This window comes from Nuphar pumila, chromosome 2, assembly GCF_984573655.1.
Source record: "Nuphar pumila chromosome 2, dmNupPumi1.hap1.1, whole genome shotgun sequence".
Taxonomy (NCBI): domain Eukaryota; kingdom Viridiplantae; phylum Streptophyta; class Magnoliopsida; order Nymphaeales; family Nymphaeaceae; genus Nuphar; species Nuphar pumila.
The window spans coordinates 70,155,985-70,177,011 of NC_143250.1; the positions used below are offsets into that span (position 1 = coordinate 70,155,985).

Below are 21,027 nucleotides of genomic sequence, written 5' to 3' on the forward strand. Positions count from 1 at the left end.
TTCATTCGTTCTCTATAGCTGCCATTAATGCTTATTTTCTTAGCCACTTAGTCATCGGAAAACTTGATTCTTCCAATTTCATTACCCGGAAGAAACAAATCATTTCTTTTCTTTGCAGCCATGATTGAATGTGACACCTTGATGGGTGGATTCTTGTGCCTTTGGAATATGTTTCCTAAACAATTTCAGTGCAGGATGAAAGTACAAAGAAGGCCTCAAAGACTAAGACTGTGATTCATAATCCAGAGTTTGTTGCGTGGCACAAAAATGACCAATCAGCTGTAGCCTTCATTACAACCACTCTCTCTTGTAAAGATTTCCTTCATATTCCATCAGGAATCCCAACGAAAGAATTATGGGACATTCTTCTCCAATGGCACAAAGAAATCTTCACTCCCAAAGTATATCAACTGAAAGCGGAGTTTGCTGACATGAAAAGAAGAGATTCTAATGTTATAGAATATCTCAATAAGATAAAATTACTTGTGGATCAACTTGCAGCTATAGGGTCTCCATTGCTCGATGAAGATGTGTGCACCAAGACGATTCGAGGGCTCGGACCATAATACAATATGTTTGCCACCGTGTATACTAGTACTGTACCTCGATTGCCCTTTGATATAAGTTGAAAACTGTGCTATTGGAGTGTGAAGTCATGTTCGGTATCTCATCTAGCACTCGAAAAGATGAAGTTAATCATGAGGTTATGATTGCTGCCCAAAGCTTTAACTCTTCTCGAGGAAGAGGACGTGGTCGTGAAACATGTATCTTACCCACTCCTCCTTCGAACCAAGCAAATGTGATATGTCAAATGTGTGGAAAGAAAGGTCACACATGTTCCAATTGTTATTGACGGTATGTTCCTACATATCGACCACCGACCGTCCCTATACCTTCTCATTTTTTTTGCATTAGTAGCTGCTGCCCCACCCTTGGCTTCTTCTTCTCAACGTGTTCTATCAAATTTTATGCAAGCTTCAACAAATACATACTCCTTTAGTTGTTGGTTCTCATGATTTAGATCCTCTTGGTGCTGGTTTTGTACAGTTAAACATTCAACAAAATCATAATCCTACTGCTAATCCGTGGGCCGTTAATATACATTCTCCATCTTCATCGGAAATGTATTCTATGTTAGAGCAGTATTCAACAACTTCATCTCAAGGCTGGTTCATGGTTCAGGGGCATCATATAATGTTACAGGAGACTCGGGTAAACTCTCTCATACTGAACCTTATCGTGGTAAAGAAAGTGTAATTACGAGAGATGGGAAACACCACCATATTACTCATGTAGGCATGACAATTCTAATATTGTGTGTTTTCTATAATGTTAAAATCAGGGTTTCGAGTGAGTTTAGTCGAGATAGCTTCACCTGCATCTTTAATTTCTTGCACAACAAATTCTGACGGGGCTGGGACAAATCCATCCAAGTGTCCAAAGAGGTCCTGACTTTTGATAAAAGGAATAATCTGTCTTTTCCAGGTCAAGAAGTTATTGTTATTGAGTTTTTCTGAAACGAGTTGACCCAAAAAACTAGAAGAAAGAGCAGATTGGGGAAAAAAAGAATCCATGATCGGATTGAGACAAAAAGGTTCTATGAGAAGTTAAGATACAGCACACAGAGACAACACTTAAAGATTTGAGAAAGTTGCAGGATGAAGTAAATATGAATACTACCAAAAGAAGTACATTATTTAAGCTTCAACAATCTCAACTTGCTGCTCTAGCTGAGGAGAATGAAGACACTGATGAAGAGCTGGTGGAATGACAAGCTAAGTTTGAAGAAAGAATTGCACAGCTGCAAACTAAAATGAATAAGCTGGAAAGGGATCTGGAGGCAAACTGCAGGCTAACGATGTTGTTAGCAGAATCCAAATCACTCAAATAATATGTTGATGGGATTCAAACCAAGAAGCATACACTGAAACTAATGAAACTAATGTGTAACGTGATATAGGAAAGATACCCTCAATGAAATACGCAGATCAGAGTCCAAGGAGTCAGCCAAAAGTATTGATTTTCTGATGTTAAAGACAACAGCCCAGAAAAATGATAAGTTAACAGCAACCCAAAAAAATAATATGAATGAAATAAAGTTAAACAGGGTCGTATCACGTTTTAATAGCAACAATGAAATAAAGCTAAACAGGATCGTATCACATTTTAACAACAACCCAGAAATATAAAGAATATCAGAGACGTTAAGAGAAAAGAAGGAGACATTAAGAGAGAAGAAGAAAGGAAACAGACAAGGGGTTTGAGGGATAATAATATCAGAGGAAGAAAAGGTAAGAGGACGGTGGAAGAAGGGTTTGGATTTTTGTTTTTTTTTTGAAACAAACCTCTTTGACGCACTTTTCTGGAAGATTCCAATGACGCCTTTAGGCTCGTGGCTCTGATACCATCATAGAACTGCCCTTCCACTGACAGATCTTGTTGTTGAGGAAATCTAGAAGAGTATAGGAAGGGAGGAAGAAGAGAACTCGTGAAGAGAACTCGTGCTTTCTGGGAATCAGCAGCCTCTCTTTCATTCAATGGGTTGCGGTAAACTTTAATGATATTAAATAAGGTTACAACCTTTTTACAAGGACATAAATGCCCTGTATAAGAAAAGTAAAATACAACATTATAAAACATGATATGGATATGGATCCAATAAGGGATCCAAATCCAATTCATATTCTAATAACGGTGACAGGGGGTCGCCGGCGCTCGAAGGTCCTGCCGCCGCACGAGAAATCAGGAGGGAGACGAGAGACAGAGGGTAGGAGAGAACGTGAGAGAGATGAGAAGCAGAGGGAAGAGAGAGGTACAGTGGGAGGAAGAGGGGCGAGACCCTCTCCTCCTTTTAACGAGAGGCGACTCCCTCCCCCTTCCGAAAAGGAAGAAGGGCATAAGCCCTCACCCTCCGGTGGTTCCACGCCTTCCCTTTTTGCAGAAATCGTGCTAGGGCACAATTTCCTTTTAATGACGCCGCTGGTGCAGCCGGGTCCGGGTCCGGATCCGAGACCCGCGATCCAACAACATGTTGGATTCGTGTCTCTCAAGCGATGTGGATCCGCAAAATGGATCCAACTGTGGATCCCTGTGTATAGTTAATGTTTATTCTATAATATTATTATTGTTGATATGATTCACCAAACCCTAGGTAGAGAAAGAGAGATAGAGGGAAAGATAGAAGAGAGAGAGAGAGTGAGAGGGAGAGATGGCTGCACAGAGAAAACACGTTCATCCCTTTCATTAGGGCTTCTCTCTATGTTAAATAGCTATGTTAAATAGAGAGAGGCTAAAAAGACTAATTACATCTAAGCCCTTTATGGAAAAATAATTTCAAATAGCCTCTAATATAAAATAACTTAACTTAAAACCACTTATTCTCAACACTCCCCCTCAAGCTGGAGCATAGATATCAATCATGCTCAGCTTGTCACAATATTTTGAGAAATTAGGTCTCGCCAGGGCTTTGGTAAAAACATCCGCTACTTGATCTTCGGAAGATACATGATCGGTGCAGATAAACCCAGCTTGAACCAGGTCACGAACATAGTGACAATCAACTTCAATATGTTTAGTCCTTTCATGAAACACTGGGTTGTTGGCAATATATGTAGTAGCCCTATTGTCACACATCATCAACATAGGAAGGGATACTTTCTCCTGAAGCTCGGTCAAGACTGATTTTACCCACATAATCTCAGTTGTAGTTTGGGTCATTGCTCGGTATTCAGATTCAACACTCGACCTGGCTACAACGGTTTGTTTCTTACTCCTCCATGTAACAAGATTTCCTCCCACAAACACACAAAATCTAGATGTTGACTTCCTATCTTCGACAGATCCTGCGTAATCTGCGTCAGTGTAGGCAACCACATCCAACGATGGATTTCGTTTAAACAACAGACCTTTACCAGAAGATGACTTTAAATACCGAAGAACCATCATAGCTGCATCCCAGTGAACTTTTATAGGTTTGTCCATGAACTGATTGATTTTACTCACGGCTAATGAAATGTCAGGTTTAATAACAGTCACATATAGCAACTTACCCACCAAGGATCTAAAGCTGACACTATCCACATAGTCAGACTTCTCATCGAACATGTGAGTTTTGGGATCCATTGGAATATTAGCTGGCTTAGCTCCTAGCATTCCAGTCTCTTTTAATAAGTCCAACACATACTTTCTTTGAGACAACACTAAGCCCTCTTTGTTTCTTGCAACCTCGATACCCAGAAAATATCGAAGATGACCAAGATCTTTAGTAACAAAGTGCTTCTGAAGATGATCTTTTGTTGCAGAAATATCTTGGGCACTGCTCCCTGTTAATATGATGTCATCGACATATACCACCATAACAACAATTCCAGTACTGGTTTTCTTGATAAACAAGGAATGATCTGAAGCTGACCTGACAAATCCAAAGCTCGACATTACCTCAAATAATTTGTGAAACCATGCCCGCGGACTCTGCTTCAGGCCATAAATAGCCTTCTTCAACTTGCACACCTTCTGACACTCCCATTGAACCTCGAACCCTGAAGGTTGTTGCATGTAGACAATTTCATGCAAATCCCCATACAAAAAGGCATTCTTGACATCCAACTGAAACAAGAGCCATCCATGGTGCACAACAACAGAAAAAACAAGACGAATAATGCCAAAACGAGCAACTGGGGAGAAAGTTTCAAAAAAGTCAATCCCATAAGTCTGAGTGTAGCCTTTTGCAACCAACCGGGCTTTGTACCGTTCAATCGACCCATCCGAGTTATACTTAATGCTATATACCCATTTGCAGCCTACAATATCTGCATCTGTGGGAAGATCAACCAAGTCTCAAGTGCCTCGAGACCATAGGGCATCCATCTCATCACGCATAGCCTGCATCCAGTTGGAGTCAACTAGAGCTTGACTGTGATGAAGTGGAACAAAAGAGGCAGACAAAGCAGAAATAAAATTCTTCATAGATGTCCCAAGATGAGCTTCTGATACAAATTGTGTGATGGGGTAAAGAGTGCACTGTCTCTTTCCCTTGCGCAGAGCAATGGGAAGATCAACATCCGATGTAGGGGCAACAATTTGCTCAGAAATACTTACATGAGGAGGAGGAGGTGATGGCGGCATGGAGGTAGGAGGCACCCTGTGCGTGTATACTATGAGAGGGTTTCGGAAGCGAGACACACCTGACACTGGAACCAAGGACTGAGGAGGAAGCGACTCTAACGGAAAGGGAGGAATCGGCAGAGGAAGGATATCACCAAGGCGCTCCTGTAGTCTAGGAGTAGTACTTGAAAAATAAGGAATAGACTCAAAGAAGGTAACGTTCGCACTAACATACTCTTTATGAGATATAGGGTCGTAGCAACGATATCCTTTTTGGTTCTTAGGATACCCAAGGAAAACACATTTAATAGACTGAGCAACAAGTTTATCTCTATCCGGACCCAATTTATGCACAAAGCACACACATCCAAAAACTTTAGGGGGGATAGGGAAGAGAGGAGCCTCTGGATGGAGAATTTGAATAGGGATCTGGTCTTCTACAGCGCTTGACGACATGCGATTTATCAGAAAACCAGCCGTCAGAACCGCATCGCCCCAGTATGAAGCAGGCATATTGGATTGAATCATAAGGCACCGAGCAACATTAAGGATTTGTCTATGTTTCCTCTCAGCCACCCCATTTTGCTAGGAGGTATGGGGGCATGTAAATTGAGGTTGAATCCCATTACCAGAATAGAATTGAAGTAAGTCTTTGCATTTGAACTCAAGAGCATTATCAGTGCGAACAATTTTAACACATACATCAAATTGAGTTTTTATCTCGGCAATTAAAGATTTAAGAATAACAAGACCTCGAGACCGATCTTTTAACAGGAACACCCACGATAACCTTGAGAAGTCATCAACAATAACTAGATAATAACGACACTGAGACCTATTCGGAATCCTACTCGGACCCCACACATCGACATGAAGAAGATCAAACAATCCTTGACTTGACGGACTCTGACTAGTGGGAAAAGAGCTTCGACAATGTTTTCCCAATTGAGATGTTTCACACTGAAAAGAAACTGAGGGAGGTATATGAGGAATGACACGACGAAGTTTTGTCACTGGAAGGTGACCCAAACGATGATGCCACCATAAAGGACTTGAGGATGATGTACCAGCAGAATAGGCCGAAACTTCTGGTTGGTGTAGGTAATACAAACCACCTTCCTTATAGCCGCCACCAATTTTTCTCCCCGTCAGCAAGTCCTGAAAGGTGCACCCCATAGGATAAAAAATCACTCTACAATTCAAATCTTTGGTCATTCGACTGACGGATAGTAAATTCTGTGGAAACGAAGGAGTATGAAGAACATGCGACAATTGAAGAGTAGGAGTAATAGACATGCTTCCCTGCCCTACAATTGGGGAAGAACTACCATCAGCAAGACGTACCCCTTTTTGACCAGTCACAGGTTTTAAACCCACAAAATTACTCGAATTTTCGCACAAATGACCTGAGGCTCCAGAATCAATGATCCACCTATCACCTTGACCAGATAGGCCATCACCTGCCGAGCACACAACTTCCGCAACAGAAGACTTCGAAGTGGATGATCGTAAAGCAAGGAGCTCGTCATATTCAACCCTGCTAAGTGTTACATAATCATTGGAGGAATCTGCATCTGATTTAACCACTTGAGCCATAATATAAACTAATTGGCTAGATTCACAAAATCAAGGAGCAACCACACACGCACACTCACAATCAACTACGAACCCGACTATGTCAAGTTTTGATTTCACCAATGAAATCTGAGAAAGACGGCTTGCTACTATTCAGATCCAAACTTAAATTTTTTTAAAGAAACTTGACCAACACCTTCCACCTCAACCGCGGATGGCTATAGGTTGCACATCAAGATCACACATCCAACACGATAAAGATGTGTCTATTGATCAGACTATCACACATCAGCCACTAAGACAACCAGTAGCAATACTCAACACAGAATCCTTCGAAAAAAATTTCCACAAACAACCTATTTTCCACACCAACAACAATCAAACTCCCAGCGTAAGATGTCACGAGAATCACGAGAACTCACAGTGTAGGTAGTCACGAGAACTCACCAACATCAATCAAACATTTGCAGAATCACGGCAGGAACTACCAACTCGGCAGTAGGTAGTCACGAGAACAAAATAAAAAAGACACCACCGAGGAGCTACGAAACCCACAGCAAGCATCCACGACCAGCAGCACGCCTAGATCTGTCATCAGATCTTAAAAAAAAATTTTAATCGCTGACCTGATTGGAAAAAATATTCATTGGATCGAAGTTTGATCACGATCAAGAAAGCCTCCACGATCGACTGTGCTTTGATCACACTGCAGGGAATCACGCCTGCTGCTTAAAGAAAAAAGGAACCTGCTCTTTCACAGCACACACTTTCCAACCAACCAGATCACGATACAGTAGGGAACTTGGGCTGCTAATATTCAGCCAACCAAATCACGACCCGTGATTTCCAGCCAACCAAATCACGATACAATGCAGGATCACGACATTACAGCAGAAAACAAATCTCGGCAGAAAAAAAACTCGGCAACAGGGAACTCACGGCAGGGGATCACGATAGAGAGAAGCTACCAGAACTGCAAAAAGGGGGGGGGGGGGAACCACATCTTGCTTCCTTAGATCTGATGACAAATCTCCAGATCTGTCATCAGATCTTACACCTAAACCTAACCAGCTGACCTTATTTACAGATGCCTTTCGATCACGCTCCCACGATAGATTGATCACGATCAATCAAGCTCCCACGATCGCTGGCTTTGATACCATGTTGATATGATTCACCAAACCCTAGGTAGAGAAAGAGAGATAGAGGGAAAGATAGAAGAGAGAGAGAGTGAGAGGGAGAGATGGCTGCACAGAGAAAACACGTTCATCCCTTTCATTAGGGCTTCTCTCTATGTTAAATAGAGAGAGGCTAAAAAGACTAATTACATCTAAGCCCTTTATGGAAAAATAATTTCAAATAGCCTCTAATATAAAATAACTTAACTTAAAACCACTTATTCTCAACAATTATTATTATTATTTTTTTATAATATATATATATATATCATATATATCATATATATATATATAAACCCTAATTGATATGGATCCTAGATCCAATCTATTGATAAATCCCTACAAAAGATCTGAATCTAAGGATCCAAGGTTTTCTTTATACTATGAATTGGAACTATGAATCCAAATTAATATTCATGGATCCAAAAGACTCTATTGTGGATTCCAACAAATTATTATAGCTCCAAACATTAAAATTTTAATTGGATCCATACTACATTTAAATCTCTGACGTCCAGGATCCAAACAAAGTAATGTGGATCCAAACATCACCTAGGCTATTTCAGATCCTAATAAAGTGTTATAGATCCGATATCTAAGATCCAAATGGAATATCGAAAATCCAAACATGATATTATGAATCCGATATTGAAGATCCAAACAAAATATCCGATATTCGAATACAAATAACACATACAATAATAAAAATGTCCTTGTACCAGTTCAAGGACATAAATTTCAAATTTATTTATCAGATAAAATTCACGGGTATTACATTTGGTACACGTTGAAGCAACCTAAGTGCCCCACATATTTGCAATGCTGGTTAAACCCCCAGTTGTGAAGCACAATATTTTCACAAAAGTACCTACATTATCTGGCTCAAGTTGAAAGTCTAGCTAGTGAGCAACAAACTTCAACATATGGGCAAAATCCCTGCTTGGCACATATATTTTAGAGGGGCTGACTATGCTGGGCAACCATGTCTGGTGCCCACTCGTAAATTGAGCTAATAGGATTTTGTGTTTCCCGGTAGAAATGGCATATTGATTCCCATCGGAGGGGGTTAACCACCCCTTTTTTTTGTCGAAAACTGCCCAGTCGAGCCCCGCTCGGTTGGGCTCAGCAGGCTCGGCTGGCCTGGCAAGCCAGGCCAGCTGAATTCAGTTCAGCTAGGCCTACCAGCATGTGGAGCAGGTCTGGTCAGGGTTGGCCAGCTGAGCTCGGCTGGTCAGACGACCGGACCAAAAAGGCTCCCTGTTCGAACTCTTTTTTTTTTTTGCAGAAACACTTGCCCAACCAATCGGCTGGGCTAGGTAGGATCTGACAACACCCGACCTGGGCTGCCAGACCAGCCCTAGTCCAGTCGGCTGGCTGGTCCTGTCAAAGCTGAGCTTTGCCCCACCCGAGCCCTACTCGGCTGGCTGCCAGCCGGACCAACACACCACTGAAAAAAAAATTATTTTTACATGCATAAATACCCCTTTAAATTTTGATTATGCATGCTTATGCGAATGCATGAATAAACAACTTTCACCTCTCAAGTAAACATGATTCTATTCAGTTTAAATGCAAGTACAAACCCACAACACATGTATACATTTAAAATACTTATTCAAAATCAAGAATACGTGCATATTCAAATTTGCATAATTTCATAAACTAATAAACCACCATTATACAAACTTTTAATGAAGCATGCATGAGTATAAAATATTCTAACACATGCTTATATGCATCTAACGATCCATAACATGGATCATCCATGAAAATCGATAATACCATAATATAAACACACAACAAGCTATTTGTATCATCAAATAAATTCTGTTTTAACATAAAAATAGACGTGTACAGAATTTTATTTAAAAAAAAATAAACAAAATCAAGAACACATCCATGGAAGAGGATCCATGAATCCTCCTCTATGTACTTTAGAGTAAACATACATATTTACTCTTTTTCATAGATTTTCATCAAAATATTGCATAGAAATCCTATCTATATTCGATTTCTCACTTGATTCAAGAGAGGAAACCCATACCTTACGCAAAGATCGAAAGAAGAACACTAATAGATGGTTGGAAACGACGGATGATCGGAGAAGAAGGTAGCCTTCTTCTTCCTCTCTTTTCTCTCTCTATTTTTTTTTTCTCTCTCTTTTTCTCTTTTTTCTTTTCTTTTTTTTTATCTATTTATAGGACTCTAGGGGGTGATGCCCCCGTTCTAGATGGGCTGGAGAAGAGAGTACAACCCCCTATTGGCTATCTTGCCTCTTTAGAGTTCTGAAAATTTTAGAATTGTCCAAGTTGACTTTTTCAAAGTTTCATTTTAATAGGCTTTCTAAAACCTTCTTAAATGATTCTAAGTATGTTTAAGGGCTCTACTAAGAGTCTTAAACAAATGTCAAATTTAAATTTTGGAATTAAATTAATTAATATAAAATAATAAATAAATTTTCAAAAGCTTTAAAAAATTACTAAATTAACTTGGGATGCTTCTTAACATTAATTAACTCAAATTTAAAGGTTTCTAATGAATTTAAAGTTGGAAAAAGCGTTGGGCATGGATTTGGATCTGGCTCTGGATCCAAGATCCAAATCCATCTCAAAAAATCCGAATGGGTCTTAGTGTAAAACCCGAAATTTTTATTATAAAATAATTCAAATTTTGCAAATTGGGCCTAGATCCAGTTTCGGATCCAAGACCCATAGAGGGGTATTTATGCTTAAATAATGGAGTTATATTAAAATAATATTAATATTGATAATAAAATAGAAATATACATACATATATGTATATATATTAAGCGAATTCGAGGATCCACAGTTGGATCCACTTGGATCCAACTTGCGGATCCATTTTGATGGGGGTAAAATTTTACGTATAATGGGAAATTAAAATTTAATAAAATTTCATTTTTAAAACTTATCCGAGGATCCACAGTTGGATCCATTCGGATCCAACTTGTGGATCCATGCAGTTGGGGGCCGGGTTACGGGTCCCGGGTTCGGACCCGAGCCCCACCCCATGACAACCTTTTTAATGAAAAGGGCAACCCGATAAGGGTTGCCCGATAATACCTAGCAGGAAAAAGGAAAGGGGGGGGGAGGGGGAGTTACGCAGGGCGTAACCGACCCCCCCCCCCCCATCTCGGCGTGAAGGGGGGAGGGGTCTTGCCCGATAAGAGGGAGTGGAGAGGGGACTCTCTTCACTCGCCTCTCTCTCTCTCTCTCTCCCTCGTCTCTCATCTCTCTCTCTCTCTTGGTCCGTGTGCGTGCGCCAGAAGCAGGGAGGTCGCCGGCAAAAAAAAATTTCGGCCATCAACAATCACAGCAAGCAACCTCGGTCACGGCCGCCGCGTCAGTGGAGCTTTGGCCCCCAGCCGACCCTTCTCTTGCAGCCACAATAGCCTCCGATCGCCGGAAATCTTCATTAAGGTACGGTTCTTCTTCGAACCTGGGTGAGGAATTGAACAGGGGTTCGATTCCATACGATGATTTGGGGGTTTTCTTGATAAACCCTAAATACCCAAATCAATTGATTTGGGGCTTTTCTTAATATGCCCTAAATCTTGAAATAGGAAAACAGTAATCGTATAGGCTTATGAAAAAAAAATATATGTGTTGTTTCATATTGCAGGCCTCTAGTGCGTTGGTAGGAGGCGTCAGGCCCAGCCGACCCAGTCGGCTGGGTGCTGTGTTAGCAGGGTCCCAGCCGACCCCGTCGGCTGGGTGCTTTACATCTTGTGGGCCGGGCCATAGCAGGCCCAGCCGACCCAGTCGGCTGGGTGCTGGCCTATAACTCGTATGTTTCAAGAAAAAAAAATATATGTATGTTGTGCATTTTCTGCTATGCCATGATATTATTCGATATGTCTGCCTATTTTCTATGGATATTCATCTGATTTACTGAACTCCAAGCATGATCAAAGATTTGTTAAGGTGTTGTTTTCCACATGGAAATGCACATGAACTGAATCTGCGTAAAATATTGTAAAAGAGAAGTGGCCTCAACAAGTTGAATTGTTGTAAAATCAAGTGTCTTTATGAATTAATTTTTGGGAGGTTTAATGCATGCTCACTAACCCCTTTCAGAATGTATAAACCAATTGCTCCGTTAGGATGATAAACATGTACATGTTTGCTTCAACGAGTTTGAATTATTATAGATCCAAGTGTCATTCATGAGTTAATTTTGGAGTTTGATTTCGTGATTATTAACCCATTCATGTTGTGTAGGTTGATTTCTCCCTTATGATTACAAACAGTTATATGTAATGGCAGCATAAGATAGATCATTCATAATGATGTACATTGTTTGGTTGTTGTTTTGTTGTCCTAACATGATATGAAACCATACATACTATACATTGAAGATGTTCAGAATTTTTAAGTATTTAGTTTGGCCGAATATAAAGCTTTATTATTCAATTGTAACCTGTTTCAACTGCAACCGTTTATTGTCGATATTTCTAAACATGTTACATAAATTGTATTTCCAATGTAACGTACATTTATGGTAGCTTGTACTGTATTCTTTTGATTATTCTGATATTCTTGTACTTGGTTGCTGAACATGTGAAGACTTATCTCATGCACATGTGGGATTCGAGATTAGCAGGCTCTAGTAGGGCTGTAGAGTTTGTTTTCTGTAATACGTCACTACCCGTTTGGGTGGATATGTTCACTGCTCAATCATGTTAACTGAATCCTGCATATGATACTGAAATAGAACCAAGAATGGGGTGAATGAACTGGGCATCAGTGTTGTGTTGTAGAATTAGTAACATGAGAAATATTTGATGACTATACTAGGATGTTGCTTGTATTTGGGGTCACATTTAGTTACATGTATACTTGATTTATATGTGAAAAGGTACATGTACACTCACACACTTAAAGAAACTATGGATTGGTTAAGACCCCTATGTGACGTAGGTAACCCACACATTGAAAATGCATATGAATAAATTATGACGTGCATATGTTTGGGGTTATATTGGCATGAATATATATGCTTTTGGCATTTTGGCCTAGTGTTGTAAATTTATCACTAATTTGGTTTTATTACGTGATGCACCGATGGCCAAATTGGACCATCACCGGCCTGGAGAGCCGTGAGTTTGGTTTTCTTTTATATATGTTTTTTTTTTAAAGCATCACTTAAACCACATAAGATGGTTTGGCACTTTACTACACTGTTCTTTGTGTTTACACGGGCTGGAGTCCCGAATGGGTCCCTGCAAGGGAGGATGCGGGGTTTTCACTTTACTTTTGCATATAGTGTTGCAAACTTAAAGAATGAACTTTAAATAAAAATAAAGAATAAGAACAGTGTAATATACATTCTGGGATATCTCATCTGGAGTATGAGAATCTTGGATATCCGGTCTTAGGGAGACTGTGAGGATACAAAAACTCCGTGTGCGTTGTTGCCCCTGAACCCGATATTGAGGTTCTTCTCCTGGCCACGGTTTTAGGGAGAACCCGCCACATTACCCGGGAGTGGTGTGTTAGTCACAGCTGTGAGTTTATGATACCAAGGAAGTGGCACTTGTGGGCGTGGGGTGTCCCTTGTGTCCCCGACATTAGATGTGGAGGTCTAATGTTCTGATGGATGATGCTGTTTCCTGATATCGGTCGAGGGCTAAGTTGGAACCCAGTAATAAAATACAAATTGTGTGTTAAGCTACCCTGAGAACCTACTTGACCTCGGGGTTTGTACCCGTTTGGTGTATCCGCGGGCCACAGTAATTAAAAAGAGGAACTTAAAAATGTCTGCATCTAATAGGGCATGCATATAGAAAGATGGAACTTAAATAAAAGATAACAGAAGAAATCATGCATTGCACATACTCATGCATTTTTCTGTTATGCATTAGATCATGCATGTTTGGATCATTCTTGATATCATGACATCATTTGGTGGTAACATACACTTTACTTTGTGAAATCATGCTGAAAGGTTTGGTTATTTAATTATTGATATGGGACATTGCTTTACTGTTCTTGACTGGTAAGTATATGCAACTGTTAGTAGTTATAGATATTTAAATGTTGCAAATTTTATATCTGCACTCACTCCAATCACTGCATGAAATCTTATTCATGTTTTTTCTCTCACCTGGTTTCTTTAGAAGTAGCTGTGCTCAGAATTTCGGTTCTGACGCCCTACTTTGTTGGTTTTTCACAGGAAATGGTGAACAATGAAGTTGGACATGCATCTGGGGATGGATGAGTTACACTTGGGCTTGTCAGCTTCAGTAGAGGATAGATTGGCTTGTTCTTTTGTTATTCAGTTCTTTTAAATTCTGCAATTGTTACTTTACTTTCAGTTGAAGAAAACCTTGTCTTTGAAATTTTATTACTCATTAATAAAAGAGTTTTAGTTGGTTGATATGGATGATAATTGCAACTTCGTTTGTGGTGGATGGGCTATCCAATGGAAAGTGGAACTGTGAGGACCCCAGATCTCTGGGAAGGTTTCCGCAACTCTTTAGAAAAAAAAAATTTTTTTCCGCATTTTTAAAAGGGTCTGGATTGGGGTCGTTACACTTAGGCTGGATCAAATCCAGATTAATATGGGTCTTGGATAGAGTCCAAATCCATATTAATTTGGATCAAATCCATTAGATCAGGTATGATCCAAACCCGGATCCACATCGACAAATTGCTTATTTTTTCAAAAAATGCGATTTTTGGGCCAACCGTATCCCGAATTAAGGAAAACAAAATATCGCTACTATCAGAATTTTGAGACACATCCAACGATATATAACTCAAATTTCGCTTCTAAATTTCGCTCGAATTGTGCTTGAATTTAAAGGTCGAAAATAAAACTCTTTCCTACATTTTAAATGGCTCGTTTAGACCTAGCTGATGAGACCTGGGCCAAGCTAAGAATCTAAAGCATCGGTCTAATATCGAGGTTCAAACAATTTTTCTTCTATACTTAGCTAAATTTTCAACAAAGTCATAAGATGACTAAGTGCAAAAATACACGATATTTCAGATGGTTGTACCATAGGTTACTTGTATGAAGGTATAAATCGTGTTAAAGAAGAAATAAATTTTTTTTATAAATGTCGAGTAGATAAGTATCTATGAATATGGGACATCATTGATAGTAGATGGGAGGTCAACTTGAGAAGCGACTTTTATGTTGTTACTGGGTATTTAAATCCACAACTTTTTTATAATGGTCTTGTGAAGATGAACAACTAAATTATGGAAGGATTGAAGAAAATGATGAAAAAGATGGTGGATAAGGAAGATAAAAAGGATGTGCTTGTTTCAGAATTGACTTATTATCATTTAAAAGATTCAAAGATCTTTAATGAGATTACAATATCTCTTCTTCGTACTGCACATCTACGTAAGTTTTAATTTTGATTTTCATTTTGTAATTTTTTTTATTTTAAAATATATTATCAATTTTTCATTACTTGCTTTTGTTTTCATCAGGGATATGGTGGAAAATGAGTGGAGCAAATGTTTCTATTTTGCAGAATATAGCAATTAAAATACTTAGTCAACCATGCAATACATCTGCATGTGAAAGAAATTGGAGTGCATTTGAAGCGGCACATACCAAAAAGAGAAATCGTCTTGTGCCAACAACTCTTACTGTTTTAGTTTATGTGCGCATGATCATGTACATGCACATGCAGAAGACTTCAATTGGAAAAGAAGCAAAAGATTCTCGGCCCATTGTATATGACGACATTGATGCATTTGCATATGACTCAATTGAAGAAACGAATGAAGAAGAGGAAATAGAAGATGAGGAAAAGGAGGATGAAAGCATTGACAACCAAGGAATTGATGAAGACACTTTTGATTTCTTAGTTAGTAGCAAGTGAATAATTTTTTTTGTATAAACTTGAATCATTATGATGTTTGTTTTTTCATGAACTTATGATCATTTTGTTTTTGTTTTTGTTTTTGATACTTGATTATTGATACTTAATGTGTGATGACTTAGTTGATGCTTGATACTTACTCGAATGGAAGTACATTTGATGTACATGTTTGATACTTATTTGATGCTTGATAGTTTTTAGATATGGTTAGTGAGATTAAAAATAGATTCTATATTTTTTTTTCATGTAAAATTTGGTTAGTTTATTTTATTTGTTTTTTTTATTTTTTAGATTTTTTAAGAATTTATTTGATTTTTTAATTTGTTCCCGAGATTTTGCCAAAAAAAACTTGAGAAATATTCAAAAAGTTGAAAATCTCCTCAGAAATTCACTGCCGAGAAATTGCCGTTTTAAACTTTTGTCACAATGGTATTGCACGATAATGATGCTATGAGAAATCTTTTTTTATTTATTTGTAGTTCTTTTTATCTTTTTTTTTATGAGGTCCGGCTAGTTTTGCTTGTATAATTTATTTTTTTTTTCAAATTTTGAGTTAGTTTTTGCTTGGGGGAAGAAGGAAAAAAAAGGCAGATGACTTGGTGTGGAGATATTGCCAACCAGTTGAGATGAGAAATAATTTGCTGAAGTGGTGGTTTTGTGCAATGATAATTAGTGATTTGTATAATTTCGAATGCCATGTTGTAGGTTCAGGCAGCGACAATGTGGCTCTCCTTATATTCCAGCTGATATTTGCGCTAAGATTATTGCTAGTTTAGAAGAAATGAACAAAAGGAGGACACCACAACTGTTCGATGTCATCAGATTCCAAAGATGAATTGTTTGAAAGATGACCCATCATCACTGCCTACTTTAGAAATCGAGGAAGGTTCTCAATCTTATGAAAAAGTAATCAAGAGAGCTAAGAATAAAATGTTAAAGATTTATATTCAAAATTTTGGAGGTAGTTTAGTTTTGTGGTGCTCAGAGTTAGAAAACTAAAATATTACGATATTGGATGAAATGCTTTGTATTTTTTGTATGAAGAGTTATGATTTTCATATTGGTTTCAGATTGGCTTGAATCTCAAGACTGTTTTAGTTATCTATAATTGCATTTGTCGACTCAACTTTGTTGCATATTTATGGTGTTTTTTAGCTTCATTTGTAATCACCATTATGTGATTCTTTTAAAATTTTAAAATTTTAATTTATGCAAATTTGCACTTTATTCGCTTGCAATTACAGAACAAGTTTATGATACACATTTTACAAAATTGAATTTTGTTGCTTGCAGGGAGTTAGAGCACATTGTTCTTGTGCATTACAGAGAGGTGAAAGAGGTGAGTTGTTGATCTCTTTGTTCCATCATGTATTTTTTTCTGCTTTTTAGTTTTCTTGTTTCTAGGGAAGATGATTTCTTTGAGATAGGTTAGTCTTAATTTATATTATTGATAAACCATAATTTATTGTGCTTCATAATAAAATTAATTGTATTCAAGTCACTTACAGCAGGTCCATCATGGAAGAAAACATGATCAGTATTGCCATTTGGAAATTTACTTTCTTTTGTGGTGTCTTGGCTTTACAAAATGGAGAATTAGGAAAAAAGACACCAGTATAACCAGAGACAATTAATTTATGAAATATTGGATTATGTGGATTTTTTTTACTTGGTTGTGATTTATACAGAAATTGTCAAACAACTTCATTTCCTCGTTTCAGATTTTTCAGTGGACTGGAACCAATCGATTGTTGCAACCAAAAAGCATTTGCTTATGGTCTTTGGTTGCCTTTTTAATGTTTGATGCTGTTTTCCATGGTTTTGTGACTAACTTTCCTTTCTGAATCTATTTAGCTTAATGCATATAAAAATGTTCTTGGGTGTACAAACTGAGCAATTTTATGATATTGTTTTCCCTCCTGGAAAATGGAGAACCTGCCTTAGGGGTGTCAGGTTGCAACAATGGTGACTAGTACTGGGCTCCATGGCTGACCCATCACCACCTGCTGGCCAATAGGTCTGGCAGGTTCCCTGCATTTGGTGGAATGTATGTCAACAATTTTGGATCATGCATGTGTCACTGGTATATTTTGTAGCAAAATCTCATAAGATGGTTTACATTCAGGGGAACAGATCCGGCATTTCTCGTTCAATAAATACTGAAGCAGGAGCTCAAAATTCATTGCTCAGCAATGTGAATGCGCCACCTGCTTCCTCTGCTCAGGCAAATTCTGCTGCTCTGACAGCTCAAGCTTCTTTTGCATCAAGTCCAAGTACAGCCAATTGGAATGGACAGACACATTCTCCAGAATATGAAGATGCTGAATCTGGGGATGATGGTGGTGCCTCTGCTCTTTCTGAAAATATATCTTGTTCTGAGTTTCAGACTTCTTTACAATCAAATGATGGAACTGAAAAAGATATTTCAGGGTGTAGAGGTACTATTCCTCAGCCTTTCTCTAGGGTTTTGACAAACATAACAGGGACAAACAACGGGCATCCTGATCTTTTTAGTGTCAATCAACCTTTTTCTGGGAAGTGTGTGCCCAATGAACTCAATGATGCAAACCATGTAGCTTCACATCAAGATGGTAATGTTCATTTTTTCATACTTGATAGCTTTCAGAATTTTAACTATTTGAATGCATTAATGTTACTGTCTAATTAAGAATCTGTTGACAACATTGTTAACCTACAGGTTAGCAATAGGCTTCCTTGTCCATATTCTCCTTGTAACAGGTTTCATTGATCTGTAATATGTGGTTATCATTTTTGCTTTGCCAGGTCTAACAAAATTTTCAATAAAACAAAATTCTGGGCAGCCTTTTCGTGGGACAGATTTCAGCCATAACTCCAGCTCCTTTACATGGCCTGAAATTCAGAGTACAAGCAGAAGCCAGGGTAGTGTGCATAGCGACAGGATTTTGTTCAACCATACAAATGGTATTGGGATTATGGCCAGATCTGCTTTTAATATTCAACATGACTTAATAAAAAATAACCAAGATGTTGTAGCCACGGCATTTCCTGAACCTCATCTTCAAGAGATTGTCAAGGATTCTCAAAGATTGTTTCAGGTAGTTTGTCTATGAGGTATCATAAGATCAGCAGCGCAACTTTAATTGCTAAATAGTTTCAACTTTTCTTTTTTTATTTGAAAGTGGATCTTCTGATATAATTACTGTCCATGCATGCGTCTAGAGGATCATTTCACCTTCTTCGTCCATGTCTTCTTTTTATTTTTTACGTTATATGAGTTTTATTTGTGTGTTTTAAATGTTTCACTGGCTTGCATGTTTTAATCTATAGTAGTTTTTCTGTTTTTTTCCTCATCACATGATTTTTCTTTTTGAAACGGGGATTATGTTCATTTTTATTTCATCGAAAATTGCAGGAGCAAGCAGGTCGAGGGGATGCAGAGGCATTGGGTAGCATTGCTATGGACAGGCAAACATTTCCAGACATTGGTCATATACACCAGGAACCTTTTGGGTGCCATGAGCATCTTGTATCTGAATATCAAATTAACGATTTGTCACATGTCAAGCCCTGTTCATATCTCCGGGCTGTAGGAATAAAAGAAGAGCCTGCTGAGTCTTCTAAGGATGCTTTGGATGACAGCCTGTATAATGATGAAAACTTGGGCTTCAAGAAACTAGACAGCTTTGGGAGATGGATGAGCAAAGAAATTGGTGTGGACTGTGAGGACTCACTGGTGGCTTCAGATTCTGGCAACTACTGGAATACACTTAATGCTCAGAATGGTGACAAGGAAGTTTCTAGCTTGTCAGGCCATATGCAGTTGGATGTTGATCCACTGGGCCCTTCTCTTTCCCAAGAGCAGTTGTTTAGCATAGTTGATTTTTCACCAGATTGGGCTTATTCAGGTGTTGAGACAAAGGTAGATTTTTCATAAAAGTTCATTTTAATGTGTGGATGGTATTAGGATAAAAGCATTTGGGTCTCTCCAAAGTACAATGTTTAGCCTTTTATATACTATTGGTAGTAACTAGTAAGCTTGGTGGAAATATTTTAAGTTTTTATTGTATGTCTCTGTATTGACCTTACTCTATGCGGCCAGGTTCTGATTTCAGGTGTGTTTTTAGCGGGCACAGAATATCCTAGAGATGTTAAGTGGTGCTGTATGTTTGGTGAACTGGAAGTTTCTGCTGAAATCTTGATGAACAATGTCCTTCGTTGTCAAGCCCCTGCTCATTCTCCTGGAAGAGTTCCATTTTATGTCACCTGCAGTAATAGGTTGGCCTGCAGTGAGGTTCGGGAGTTTGAATACCGGGAAAGACCTTCTCTGCCACTTCCTGGTGCAGTGAAAAGTGATCCTGAAGATGAAACCATTTTTCAGGTTCGACTAGCAAAGATGTTATTCTTGGGCTCTGAAAGGAAGTCACGTGAATGTTCTGTTGAAAACTGTGGAAAATGCAGCCTAAAAAAAAGTATTCTTTCCCTCAAGGATGATGACACAACTGAGTGGAATGAGATTGAGAAGTCCGTAAATGGTACTAATAGAAATAAGGGAAGTGCTAGGGAGTTGTTGATGCAGAAGATGCTCAAGGACATATTATATCAATGGCTTCTTTGCAAATCCCATGAAGAGGGAAAAGGACCAAATTTGTTGGATGATGAAGGGCAAGGAGTTATACATTTGGCAGCTGCGCTTGGCTATGAGTGGGCAATGGGTCCAATTGTTGCTGCTGGTGTCAGCCCCAATTTTAGGGATGTACGTGGTAGGACAGCGCTTCATTGGGCTGCATCTTTTGGCAGGTTAGTGGTGTTCTATTTGTGTCATTTGGTCCATTAGTTCTGACAACTCAGCTCAGAAATATTACTGCAAGCTGCAGTTCCTGTTGCACTCAAGAGAGAAAAGGACTCATTTTTTTGTTTTCATTTTTGTTATTAATGCTACTCTTTTGCTGGTTGCTGATGCCATTTTGTTATTAGTTTTCATTGTTGTTATGAATTCCTTTTGTTAGATGTCACATACTCTGGTTGTCCAGGCAAGCTAACAATTTCCTCCGTCTCTGTGTTGGCTTCAAATTGATTTTCATTGTGATGGTATCTCCAGCTTATGTTGCAATGTGGTGCAGAGTTTGACTGCTTTCTACTGACACATACTGTTTTGTTCTTGCATTGATTGTCACTTTTTTTTTCTGATTCTATTGTTTTATCTCATATAGCTTATCTGAAGTAACTTGAGAAAAGGAAATATTATTTCTCCTTGCTTGATTTGGATGTTCCTAAATTTTGACATAACCCATTGTAGTGAATGATACTTTTAGTTTATATGCTTCC

At 38.6% G+C, this 21,027-nt stretch overlaps 1 protein-coding gene across 1 annotated transcript in view; it reads left to right on the forward strand.

The window, feature by feature from the left end:
• LOC149845718 (calmodulin-binding transcription activator 3-like) overlaps positions 1-21,027 on the forward strand; it is an 88,059-nt gene that overhangs the window by 55,493 nt on the left and 11,539 nt on the right. Inside the window, exons 5-9 of the mRNA XM_089995940.1 lie at positions 17,014-17,059; positions 17,846-18,311; positions 18,505-18,797; positions 19,115-19,621; positions 19,802-20,499. Coding sequence (XP_089852066.1) covers positions 17,014-17,059; positions 17,846-18,311; positions 18,505-18,797; positions 19,115-19,621; positions 19,802-20,499 — 2,010 coding nt within the window. The remainder of the gene's footprint in view (positions 1-17,013; positions 17,060-17,845; positions 18,312-18,504; positions 18,798-19,114; positions 19,622-19,801; positions 20,500-21,027) is intronic.